The 13,197-nt window shown below is 45.8% G+C and overlaps 1 protein-coding gene and 1 long non-coding RNA gene across 2 annotated transcripts in view; one reads left to right on the forward strand and one right to left on the reverse strand.

The window, feature by feature from the left end:
- The window catches only part of LOC106591099 (uncharacterized), a 32,623-nt gene extending 24,588 nt beyond the window's left edge, over positions 1 to 8,035 (reverse strand). The window contains exons 1-2 of the mRNA XM_082967585.1: positions 7,905 to 8,035; positions 386 to 554 (exon numbers count right to left, since the gene is read on the reverse strand). Coding sequence (XP_082823711.1) covers positions 386 to 554; positions 7,905 to 7,962 — 227 coding nt within the window. The 5' untranslated portion in view covers positions 7,963 to 8,035. The remainder of the gene's footprint in view (positions 1 to 385; positions 555 to 7,904) is intronic.
- LOC145864344 (uncharacterized) lies at positions 1,748 to 3,291 on the forward strand. The gene is made up of 3 exons (XR_014382914.1): positions 1,748 to 2,043; positions 2,160 to 2,240; positions 3,166 to 3,291. It is a non-coding gene; the product is annotated as an uncharacterized LOC145864344 (long non-coding RNA).
- Positions 8,036 to 13,197: the final 5,162 nt, after the last annotated feature.

Raw genomic sequence — 13,197 nt, forward strand, 5'->3', positions numbered from 1 at the left:
CTAGTGGCCAAAATCTAAATTGCACCTGGGCTGGAATAATACATTATGGCCATTCTCTTGCATTTTAACAATGATGGTACAAAAAAATACAAAAGAACGGTTGGTTTTTTCTTTGTATTATCTTTTGTGATAATCTATTATGTTATTCTCCTACATTCCTTTCACATTTCCACAAATTTCAAAGTGTTTCCTTTTCAAATAATATCAAGAATATGCATATCCCTGCTTCAGGTCCTGAGCTACAGGCAGTTCGATTTGGGTATGTCGTTATAGGTGGAAATTGAAAAAAGGGGACGGATCCTTATTTAGGCCATTTAAGCTACATAACAGTAAAGTCAAACAATAAAGGTGTTTTAAAAGTCTCAGCTGTGTCTGCCCCTCTTACCTGTCCACACTCCAGTTTAGGAACTTCACCTTCTTGTCTGTTAGACCCGTCCCTCCCTCGGTCGCTTCCCAGCCCAATTGCTTAGGCTGATCGGAGGTGCATTTGGCTGAAGCTGGGTCTCCATACTTCACCACCAGCCTGGCAGGACTGATCACCAGGCACTCGGCATCTGGAAGACCAAGGTCAAGTTAAAATGTGTATTGTTTTTCAAACAAAACAGCACGATATTATTGTCTAACGTTCATGTATCTGCATGTTGATCAAGCACGTTACACTCCATACACTCCATTCAGCCCTCAACGCTTCATTGATTGCCCACTAAATCACACTCCCATGGAGTCACAGGAGTAGAGCCAGCCAATCAAAACTATGCAAGGGCTGAACACCACATGTACAAAGGTCTATAGGGACAGCAGGGTAAAGCGGAGTCAGTACTAATTCCTTTTTATTGGCCAATGAAATGAAACCACTTCACCTGCGTTACTGTAGATATTGCTCCGGTAAAAAAACAAAAAAACATTTGTATTGCCTTTTACTATTGAATTTGTTTGCTGTTTTGTATGTATTTGTTAAGTTGCAAATGAATGTGTGGTGTTAGTGTTAGTTAGTGTGGTGTTAGTGTTAGTTAGCCAGCTACATAGTTGTCTGTGCTGTCTCTGTATCTAAGATAATTGTGTAGTTTGAGTTTGAGTATTATCGAGGTGTGCTAGCCAGCCGCGACGCGGCGCCAGACTTACTCAACACACCTAGTCATCATTAACCCACTGCCAGATAGCCATCCGTTACCGACTAGCAGCGCTGTAGTTACTAATACTTCACAACGGAACGATTTGACTAGTGCAGTGTTACCTAGCGAGCTACCTAGTTGTCTTTGTCATAGCTTGATAATTGTTAATTGATAATTGTTAGCTAGCCAGCCATCGAGGTTAGCTAGCCAGCTATTTCCGTCCCCCGCGACGCCATTTTTCCTAACCTAGCCAACTATTACCGACGAGCAGCATTGTTGAAACTAAATACACTACAAGGAACGTCTTGATTAGTGTTATGTTAGCTAGCTAGCTACAAAGTTGCTTTGTATCATGACAAGGTGTAGTACTGAAACTACCGAGGTTACCTAGCCAGCTACACGTTCAAAGTCAACAACGCAGCCACTGCTAGCTAGCCTACTCCACCAGCCAGCAGTACTGTATCATTTTAGTCAATAACATTTTTGCAACGTAAGCTTAACTTCCTGAACATTCGAGACGTGTAGTCCACTTGTCACTCCAATCTCATTTGCATTAGCGTAGCCTCTTCTGTAGCTTGTCTACTATGTGTCTGCCTATCCCTGTTCTCTCTCCTCTGCACAGGCCATACAAACGCTCCACACCGCGTGGCCGCTGCCGCTCTAACCTGGTGGTCCCAGCGCGCACGACCCACGTGGAGTTCCAGGTCTCCGGCAGCCTCTGGAACTGCCGGTCTGCGGCCAACAAGGCTGAGTTCATCTCAGCCTATGCTACCCTCCAGTCCCTAGACTTCCTGGCGCTGACGGAAACATGGATCACCACAGATAACACTGCTACTCCTACTGCTCTCTCCTCGTCTGACTACGTGTTCTCGCATACCCCTAGAGCATCGAGCCAGCGGGGTGGTGGCACTGGAATCCTCATCTCTCCCAAGTGGACATTCTCTCTTTCTCCCCTGACCCATCTGTCTATCTCCTCATTTGAATTCCATGCTGTCACAGTTACCAGCCCTTTCAAGCTTAACATCCTTATCATTTATCGCCCTCCAGGTTCCCTTGGAGAGTTCATCAATGAGCTTGACGCCTTGATAAGTTCCTTTCCTGAGGATGGCTCACCTCTCACAGTTCTGGGTGACTTTAACCTCCCCACGTCTACCTTCGACTCATTCCTCTCTGCCTCCTTCTTTCCACTCCTCTCCTCTTTCGACCTCACCCTCTCACCTTCCCCCCTACTCATAAGGCAGGCAATACGCTTGACCTCATCTTTACTAGATGCTGTTCTTCCACTAATCTCATTGCAACTCCCCTCCAAGTCTCCGACCACTACCTTGTATCCTTTTCCCTCTCGCTCTCATCCAACACTTCTCACTCTCCCCCTACTCGGATGGTATTGCGCCGTCCCAACCTTCGCTCTCTCTCTCCCGCTACTCTCTCCTCTTCCATCCTATCATCTCTTCCCTCTGCTCAAACCTTCTCCAACCTATCTCCTGATTCTGCCTCCTCAACCCTCCTCTCCTCCCTCTCTGCATCCTTTGATTTCCTCTGTCCCCTATCCTCCAGGCCGGCTCGGTCCTCCCCTCCTGCTCCGTGGCTCGACGACTCACTGCGAGCTCACAGAACAGGGCTCCGGGCAGCCGAGCGGAAATGGAGGAAAATTCGCCTCCCTGCGGACCTGGCATCCTTTCACTCCCTCCTCTCTACATTTTCCTCTTCTGTCTCTGCTGCTAAAGCCACTTTCTACCACTCTAAACTCCAAGCATCTGCCTCTAACCCTAGGAAGCTCTTTGCTACCTTCTCCTCCCTCCTGAATCCTCCTCCCCCTCCCCCCCCCTCCTCCCTCTCTGCGGATGACTTCGTCAACCATTTTGAAAAGAAGGTTGACGACATCCGATCCTCGTTTGCTAAGTCAAACGACACTGCTGGTCCTGCTCACACTGCCCTACCCTGTGCTTTGACCTCTTTCTCCCCTCTCTCTCCAGATGAACTCTCGCGTCTTGTGACGGCCGGCCGCCCAACAACCTGCCCACTTGACCCTATCCCCTCCTCTCTTCTCCAGACCATTTCCGGAGACCTTCTCCCCTACCTCACCTCGCTCATCAACGCATCCTTGACCGCTGGCTACGTCCCTTCCGTCTTCAAGAGAGCGAGAGTTGCACCCCTTCTGAAAAAACCTACACTCGATCCATCCGATGTCAACATATACAGGCCAGTATCCCTTCTTTCCTTTCTCTCCAAAACTCTTGAACGCGCCGTGCTTGGCCAGCTCTCTTGCTATCTCTCTCAGAATGACCTTCTTGATCCTAATCAGTCAGGTTTCAAGACTGGGCATTCAACTGAGACTGCTCTTCTCTGTGTCACGGAGGCTCTCCGCACTGCTAAAGCTAACTCTCTCTCCTCTGCTCTCATCCTTCTAGACCTATCTGCTGCCTTTGATACCGTGAACCATCAGATCCTCCTCTCCACCCTCTCCGAGCTGGGCATCTCCGGCACCGTGCACGCTTGGATTGCGTCCTACCTGACAGGTCGCTCCTACCAGGTGGCGTGGCGAGAATCTGTCTCCGCACCACGTGCTCTCACCACTGGTGTCCCCCAGGGCTCTGTTCTTGGCCAACTCCTATTCTCGCTATACACCAAGTCACTTGGCTCTGTCATATCCTCACATGGTCTCTCATATCATTGCTATGCAGATGACACACAATTAATCTTCTCCTTTCCCCCTTCTGACAACCAGGTGGCGAATCGCATCTCTGCATGTCTGGCAGACATATCAGTGTGGATGACGGATCACCACCTCAAGCTGAACCTCGGCAAGACGGAGCTGCTCTTCCTCCCGGGGAAGGACTGCCCGTTCCATGATCTCGCCATCACGGTTGACAACTCCCTTGTGTCCTCCTCCCAGAGTGCTAAGAGCCTTGGCGTGACCCTGGACAACACCCTGTCGTTCTCCACCAACATCAAGGCGGTGACCCGATCCTGTAGGTTCATGCTCTACAACATTCGCAGAGCACGACCCTGCCTCACACAGGAAGCGGCGCAGGTCCTAATCCAGGCACTTGTCATCTCCCGTCTGGATTACTGCAACTCGCTGTTGGCTGGGCTCCCTGCCTGTGCCATTAAACCCCTACAACTCATCCAGAACGCCGCAGCCCGTCTGGTGTTCAACCTTCCAAAGTTCTCTCACGTCACCCCGCTCCTCCGCTCTCTCCACTGGCTTCCAGTCGAAGCTCGCATCCGCTACAAGACCATGGTGCTTGCCTACGGAGCTGTGAGGGGAACGGCACCTCCGTACCTTCAGGCTCTGATCAGGCCCTACACCCAAACAAGGGCACTCCGTTCATCCACCTCTGGCCTGCTCGCCTCCCTACCTCTGAGGAAGCACAGTTCCCGCTCAGCCCAGTCAAAACTGTTCGCTGCTCTGGCACCCCAATGGTGGAACAAGCTCCCTCACGACGCCAGGTCAGCGGAGTCAATCACCACCTTCCGGAGACACCTGAAACCCCACCTCTTCAAGGAATACCTGCGATAGGATAAAGTAATCCTTCTAACCCCCCCCTTAAAAGATTTAGATGCACTATTGTAAAGTGGTTGTTCCACTGGATATTATAGGTGAATGCACCAATTTGTAAGTTGCTCTGGATAAGAGCGTCTGCTAAATGACTAAAATGTAAAAAATGTAATACACCAGAAATAGCCACACACACACGCACAAGAAGAACATGCATATCCTGTTAGGGCTAGGGGGCAGTATTTACACCGCCGAATAAAAAACGTACCCGATTTAATCTGGTTACCACTCCTACCCAGTAACTAGAATATGCATATACTTATTACATATGGATAGAAAACACCCTAAAGTTTCTAAAACTGTTTGAATGGTGTCTGTGAGAATAACAGAACTCATTTGGCAGGCAAAAACCTGATAAGGTTTCATGCAGGAAGTGGCCTGTCTGACAAGGTGTTGTTCTTCTTGTCTCTGTTTATTGAAGAGTGAGGATCTTAGCTGTCCCGTGACACTTCCTACGGCTGCCATAGGCTCTCAGAAGGCGGCAAAACGCAGAATCGTGGCTTTGCAGGCTCTGGCTGAAAAAAAAAGCGCGTTTGGGTAGTGGCTGGTTACAGTACTGTGAGACTCAGGCTCGTGCCCGCGTCGACCGAAAGCTGTGTTTTCTTTCCTCTGTTTAGCTAAATGGACATTCCCGGTCGGAATATTATCGCTTTTTTACGAGAAAAATGGCATAAAAATGGATTTTAAACAGCGGTTGACATGCTTCGAAGTACGGTAATGGAATATTTAGATTTTTTTTGTCACGAATTGCGCCATGCGCACGACCCTGATTTACCATTTCAGATAGTGTCTGGGACGCACGAACAAAACGCCGCTATTCGGATATAACGATGGATTATTTTGGACCAAACCAACATTTGTTATTGAAGTAGCAGTCCTGGGAGTGCATTCTGACGAAGACAACAAAAGGTAATCAAACTTTTATAATAGTAAATCTGATATTGGTGAGTGCTAAACTTGGTCGGTGTCTAAATAGCTAGCCCGTGATGCCTGGGCTATGTACTTAGAATATTGCAAAATGTGCTTTCACCAAAAAGCTATTTTAAAATCGGACATATCGAGTGCATAGAGGAGTTCTGTATCTATAATTCTTAAAATAATTGTTATGCTTTTTGTGAACGTTTATCGTGAGTAATTTAGTAAATTGTTAGCGAATTCCCCGGAAGTTTGCGGGGGTATGCTAGTTCTGAACGTCACATGCTAATGTAAAAAGCTGGTTTTTGATATAAATATGAACTTGATTGAACAAAACATGCATGTATTGTTAAACATAATGTCCTAGGGTTGTCATCTGATGAAGATCATCAAAGGTTAGTGCTGCATTTAGCTGTCTTCTGGGTTTTTGTGACATTATATGCTAGCTTGAAAAATGGGTGTCTGATTATTTCTGGCTTGGTACTCTGCTGACATAATCTAATGTTCTGCTTTCGTTGTAAAGCCTTTTTGAAATCGGACAGTGTGGTTAGATTAACGAGAGTCTTGTCTTTAAATAGCTGTAAAATAGTCATATGTTTGAGAAATTGAAGTAATAGCATTTCAAAGGTTTTGAAAATCGCGCCACAGGATTCAACTGGCTGTTACGTAGGTGGGACGAATTCGTCCCGCCTAGCCCAGAGAGGATATGCACACACTAGTGATGCGCGGGTTGACTCATAACCCGCAGCACCGGACAGACGGCATTGGGGTCATTAAATATTGTGTGGCTGAAGGGCGGGTGGGTTGAATAAAGAGAAACAATAGCTTTAAAAAAATCAATGAATGTATATTTATTGTGCAATTTATATAGGCTACATTGAGGTTTTTCTTTCATTATTTTAGGCTACCTAGTATTAGTGTATAAATCTAAACTGCAGGGCTAAACTGTTCGCGCGCCAAATAGCCTACACTGGCAGAACAAGTTATTAACGTCAATCCACAGAAGCAAAAAGGACATTGTCAAAATTGAATTCAATAAGACAAAATGCTGCAAAAGGCAAGTTGAAAATAAAGAGAAGGGAGGGCCAGAAAAGTAATGTTTGGAAAAGAAGTGGTAAAGTGGTAAAAGAGAGTGCTGATTGGGAGGCGCTGTATAAATTCGACAGTCACAAGACAGGACTTCAAATAGGGCTATGGCATGCTAAGGGAACTGTAGCCTACTGTTTAGATGGGTTACATGGAAACGGAAATCTGTTGGTAGGTCTATAATTTCTCACTTAGCCTTAATATTAACTCTTGCAGAACTAAGCATTTCTTGCAGTAAAATGATACACCAAATGCAGACAAAATGTGGACTTGGGAACAGGTGTGGAGAAATAGGATTTCTTTATTTCTACATCTTGAGAGAATACAATGCTCAGTTAGATACCATCTGTAGAGGTGATATCTTTATCATTAAACATCATAAAACCTGATAGTATTTCAACCACATAAAATATGCATCGAAGCCGAACTGCAATCTTGTTAGAAACACATTGGGTTTAATTTTCACAGCTTTCTTTCTCCTTTACAACCGGTCAAACTGATGTCATTTGGACATTTTGCACTGAAAATCTTTCCCCCCCTTTTTTTTGTTGCGTTATTGTATTTTCTCCCCGGTCCCTAAACGTCTTCGCTCTGCGAAAGAAGACAGAGAAAACTTTACAGATGTCAACTAGATTGAAGCTTCATTCTATCGATCTATTACATTATTATGTTGATCAAGGGTTTATTTAGTATTCTAGGTCAACATATAATGACAAAAGAGAAGCTACATTCATCTAATTATAGATTAGTTGACTAACAAATAGCCTACCAAAATGTCGGAAATTATAATTTATATCTAAATCAGGTTTAAAAAAAATCCTACTCCCCCTGTCAAAACATCGTTCCGCCGTCTTTGACTGTAGCCTATAGCATATTTTCTATATTTGCGGGTTAGGGTTGGGTGCGGCCCTCAGACTTTCACTTTATCACATATAGTCGGGTTGCTGTGGACGGGTTATTAGCTATTGCGGGCTGGTGCGGGTGAACAAACAGCTGACCCGCGCACCACTAACACGTACACACACATGGAATTTAGTACGTCATTGAACAATGGTGGGAAGAATTCAACCATTCACTGTCAGCCATTAGTTATCTAAAATACTTTAAATCAAATGCACAGTACTAAAATATATTTAAGGTAACAAAACAGAAAAATACCTAAACTATTAAACTCAACTTAATTCCGCACTTGTCACGGAGTTGTGGAATTAGACAGTTGTCTAACTTACCGGTGAAGTCACAATACAGAGACAATGATGAAAGAAGTAGACCAATTACAATCTCCATTTTCCATCTAACTATCAACGAACGTCCCTCGGTGAAGTATTCCACTACTCTGTTAGACTAGTTGAAGAAGAAATGCGCTCGCACTTCTGTTTTTCAGAAGACCGTTGAAAGTGAAAGTATTCTTTACTGGAAAACACCCCAACGACCCCTCCTCTTCCGCCTCTCTCTCAGTCTTCTATTATCTACAGCAGTGGTATTCATAGTCGGGGTCACAAACTCGAGGGAGAACTGCAGTGCACTCGCCCAAAGCATAAATAAGATGGGACAATAGGAGAGGATAGAAGGGGGTGGAGAGGAAGAGGCTATAGGCGGGAGGCCAGATATATCAACCAGTCAACCAACATCTGCATTGTCATAAACATAATTCTATTATTGACACTGGTGCCCAATCTATCTGAGAGATAGATAACACACACAGAGAGAGAGAGAGAGAGAGAGAGAGAGAGAGAGAGAGAAATAAGGACAGTAGTCTATAATCAAGTGTTGTTTAGGTTAGAGGTGTCACTTTAATCAATCAAAACCAGAATGAAAGTATCATTGGTGCTTCTCACTCTGAAACCCTGAAAAGCACATTCTATTGATATATTCTCATATTCCCTGATCAATTAAGTTCACAGTGTCTCCATGGTAACGGGCATGTTCGTCCGGTCGCTGGGTCGCTAAACAGAGGCAGTGAATCTGCAGGGCAGGAAGTTGATTAGATCTGACAGAGAGAGAAAAACATACAGTCTTCCTGACAGCCTTACAAGAGGCTAAACGTCACAGTCACACGCCCTCTCATGGCTTTGAGCAAGAAATTGAACATGCCCTAACCAAGGTGCATTTAGTGGCAGCAAGCACTGTAGACAAAGCTAAAGAGTACATCCAGCTTATAGTTAACACTCAAAATGAAGTTTTTCAAACAGACTTACAAAGAGGATAAATGTCACAGCCACAGTTTGCCAATGAACATCTGAATGACTCAGAGGACAACTGGTGAAAGTGTTGTGGTCAGATGAGACCAAAATGGAGCTCTTTGACATCAACTCAACTCGCCGTGTTTGGAGGAGGAGAAATGCTGCCTATGACCCCAATAACACCATCTCCACCGTCAAACATGGAGGTGGAAACATTATGCTTTGGGGGTGTTTTTCTGCTAAGGGGACAGGACAACGTCACCGCATCAAAGGGACGATGGACGGGGCCATGTACCGTCAAATCTTGGGTGAGAACCTCCTTCCCTCAGCCAGGGCATTGAAAATGGGTCGTGGATGGGTATTCCAGCATGACAATTACCCAAAACACACGGCCAAGGCAACAAAGGAGTGGCTCAAGAAGAAGCACATTAAGGTCCTGGAGTGGCCTAGCCAGTCTCCAGACCTTAATCCCATAGAACATCTGTGGAGGGAGCTGAAGGTTCGTGTTGCCAAACGTTAGCCTCGAAACCTTAATGACTTGGAGAAGATCTTCAAAGAGGAGTGGGACAAAATCCCTCCTGAGATGTGTGCAAACCTGGTGGCCAACTACAAGAAACGTCTGACCTCTGTGATTGCCAACAAGGGTTTTGCCACCAAGTACTAAGTCATGTTTTGCAGAGGGGTCAAATACTTATTTCCTTCATTAAAATGCAAATAATTTTATAACATTTTTTACGTGTTTTTCTGGATTTTTTGTTGTTGTTATTCTGTCTCTCACTGTTCAAATAAACCTACCATTAAAATTATAGACTGGTCATTTCTTTGTCAGTGGGCAAACGTACAAAATCAGCAGGGGATCAAATACTTTTTCCCCCCACTGTATAGTAGGCTGCTTGGCTGTTTACTCTGCTGCGCTGCTACTTTGTGATTGACACTTTTTTTCTCATGCGTTCCGGTACCTCAAGCCCCCCGGATATCCTCCCTGTAAGCTACTGTAAGAGAGATAAAAAGTAAGAGAGAAAGGATAGAGAGTAAGAGAGATAAAGTGTACGAGAGATAAAGGATAGATAGTAAGAGAGAGAAAGAGTAAGTACATCTAATTCTGCCATTCATTGTCTTTGGTATCACATGATTTTATGTCAGTCTCATTAAGACTGTAGAACTGGCAGCGTTTAATCTTTATTGTCAACATACCAGACGATCTGGCATGACACTTCCTCCCACTGGTGTCCACACAGAGCGATTTTAAGGCCACGCCTCCAACAAGTCACATCTCCAAACATTATATCATATCAGTTAGCAAACAAAAACAGGCGACTTCTGCGCCCTTGGGTGCTGCCATAGTTACACAGTTACATTGGCTGTGCCCGTCCAATCAGTCTTGAGGTCATCAGCCACTGATACATCGACGTATTTTCTCCGGTTACTTTGATTGGACTGATGTGCGTTCATTTCATTGTTTACCACGTCTTCTAGCTAGCTGAAAAGTTATCATGAATCATGTCGACTATATCTAATCATTTTCAAACTCAGCTGTATGAAGGAAATGTAGGGATAGAACGTCTCAGGTGCTCATCAACCACTAAACAATGAAATGAGGCCATCCGTTGAAATAAAGCAAGCTGGAAAAGTAGATTCAGCTGTGGTTGGTGGTGGATGGAAGCAGTGGATAACATGTTTTGAGGAAGCTATACGACCTGGCTTGTTATTAATGTTTCATGTCAGACTGTTATACCCCATGGAACTGGAACTATACAATAGATGAAGCGTGATGGTAACTTTATAAACTGTGTTGCTTTATTCTTAAGAGGAGCATGTTGGTAACAGGCAGGACCAGAGCGTTTTTTTGCTTTGTACCGATACTCGAACAGCGTAGAGGTATTGTAGACCCATGCTGAATTTGACTTAGGGAAGTAGCCTATAAGCTGATCATAACCAAATATTATCTTTGATTTGTCATAAACCAAACGTTGTAACGTTTGAGTGTGAAGTGGTTTCGATGCATAATAGCTTTTTTTAATTGTGTTTGAACACCAGAACTGGGCTCATCATCAGCACTACTAAGGAAGAAGTCTTCCAGAAACAGCTGCCATCACTATAAACTGTAATGTCCAGCTGTTTCTGACACTGGCCTCCCTCTGTGAAGCACGAAGGTTTGATATTCCTGTCAGTCACAATCAAATCATCACCACAACTAGGGAAGAAGTCCTCAGAAAAAGCTGTCACCCCCCCAAATAAAATGGCTGTTGTGTGAATAGTTGTCTGTTCAACACTCTTGGAGCCTGTAGAAGGTCACAGTGATGCTGTCAATGGGAGCAGTACCATGTTCACCACACTGTAGCTGGTCCTGATCCCCCTCATCCATTAGACCAGAGGGTGGAGGCTGCAGCCAATAGCTGATGGACACACTGTAGCTGGTCCTGATCCCCCTCATCCATTAGACCAGAGGGTGGAGGCTGCAGCCAATAGCTGATGGACACACTGTAGCTGGTACTGATGCTTCTCAACCATCGGATCAGGGTACTTCCTATAGCTGATGGACACACTCTCTGGAAGGTCTGTGGAGGAATGGAAACACACACACAATGATTAAACAGTGCAGAGTCATACTGCAGTATACTGTACATTCAGAAACACCAGTGAAGGGGCCTCCCGAGTGGCACAGTGGTCTAAGGCACTGCATCGCAGTGCTAGCTGTGCCACTAAAGATTCTGGGTTCGAGTCCAGGCTCTGTCGCAGCCGGCCGCGACTGGGAGACCCATGGCGCGGCGCACAATTGGCTCAACGTCGTCCAGGTTAGGGGAGGGTTTGGCCGGCAGGGATGTTCTTGTCCCATCATGCACTAGCGACTCCTGTGGTGGCCCGGGCGCAGTGCACGCTAACACAGTCAGGTGCACAGTGTTTCCTCCGACACATTGGTGCGGCTGGCTTCCAGGTTAAGTGGGCATTGTGTCAAGAAGCAGTGCGGCTTGGCAGGGTCGTGTTTCGGAGGACGCACGGCTCTCAACCTTCACCTCTCCCGAGTCAGTACGGGAGTTACAGCGATGGGACAGACTGTAACTACCAATTAGATATCACGAAATTGGGGAGAAAAAGGGAGAGAAAAAATGATAAAGAAACACCAGTGAAGACGAGAGACGTCACTCACTATAAACTGATGTTCAGCTGTTTCTGACACTGGCCTCCCTCTGTGTAGCATGTTGGTTTGTTATTCCAGTCAGTCACACTGTCAAATCACATCACACGAACACACACAACCTTCCTGAACTACCTCTCTGTAAACTCAGCCCTACTCCTCCTTCTATACTTGTCCCAAATGGCACCCTATTCCCTATATAGTGCACTACGTTTGACCAGTGGCCTTGCACCACATAGGGAATAAGGTGCTGTCTGGGACTCATCTTCCAGGAGTTTATAACGTTGCATTCATGTAGTGTTCAGTCAGATTCTCAGATGTACCGCTCCCTCCCTCTGCTCTCTCTATCTCCCTCCCTCTGCTCTCTCTCTCCCTCTGCCCTCTCTCCTCTCTATCTCCCTCCGCCCTCTCTCCCTCCATCCTCTAACTTTTTCAACCTCACTCACTACCCCTTCCTTCTTTTTCACTCATCCAGCTCCCGCCTTCTCTGAGTGGTACGTGTTTACTCAGAGGAAGAGAGAGTTTCTTATCAGAAGTTAAATACAAACACACACCCACCGAGTTTCTATCCATCAGAAACAGCAGGACTACTGCTTCTGGAAGTGGAGAGGAAGGGTGAGGCATGAAACAGAAAAAGTTAAAGCTCTAGTTAAAAGTAGTATGTAGGGAATAGTGTGCCATTTGGGACATGAACAGCCTTGGCCATGATACTGACTACCCTTGGTACTGACTACCCTTGGTACTGACTACCCTTGGTACAGACTACCATTGGCCTTGGTACTGACTACCCTTGGTACAGACTACCATTGGCCTTGGTACTGACTACCCTTGGTACTGACTACCATTGGCTTTGGTACTGACTACGCTTGGTACAGACTACCATTAGCCATGGTACTGACTACCCTTGGTACTGACTACCCTTGGCCTTGGTACTCACTACCCTTGGCCTTGGTACTGACTACCCTTGGCCTTGGTACTGACTACGCTTGGTACTCACTACCCTTGGCCTTGGTACTGACTACCCTTGGCCTTGGTACTGACTACGCTTGGTACTGACTACCCTTGGCCTTGGCACTTACTTCCCTTGGCCTTGGTACTGACTACCCTTGGTACTGACTACCCTTGGCCTTGGCACTTACTACCCTTGGCCTTGGCACTTACTACCCTTGGCCTTGGTACTGACTACCCTTGGCCTTGGTACTG

Source organism: Salmo salar, chromosome 02 (genome assembly GCF_965601325.2).
Source record: "Salmo salar chromosome 02, fSalSal1, whole genome shotgun sequence".
Lineage (NCBI taxonomy): Eukaryota > Metazoa > Chordata > Actinopteri > Salmoniformes > Salmonidae > Salmo > Salmo salar.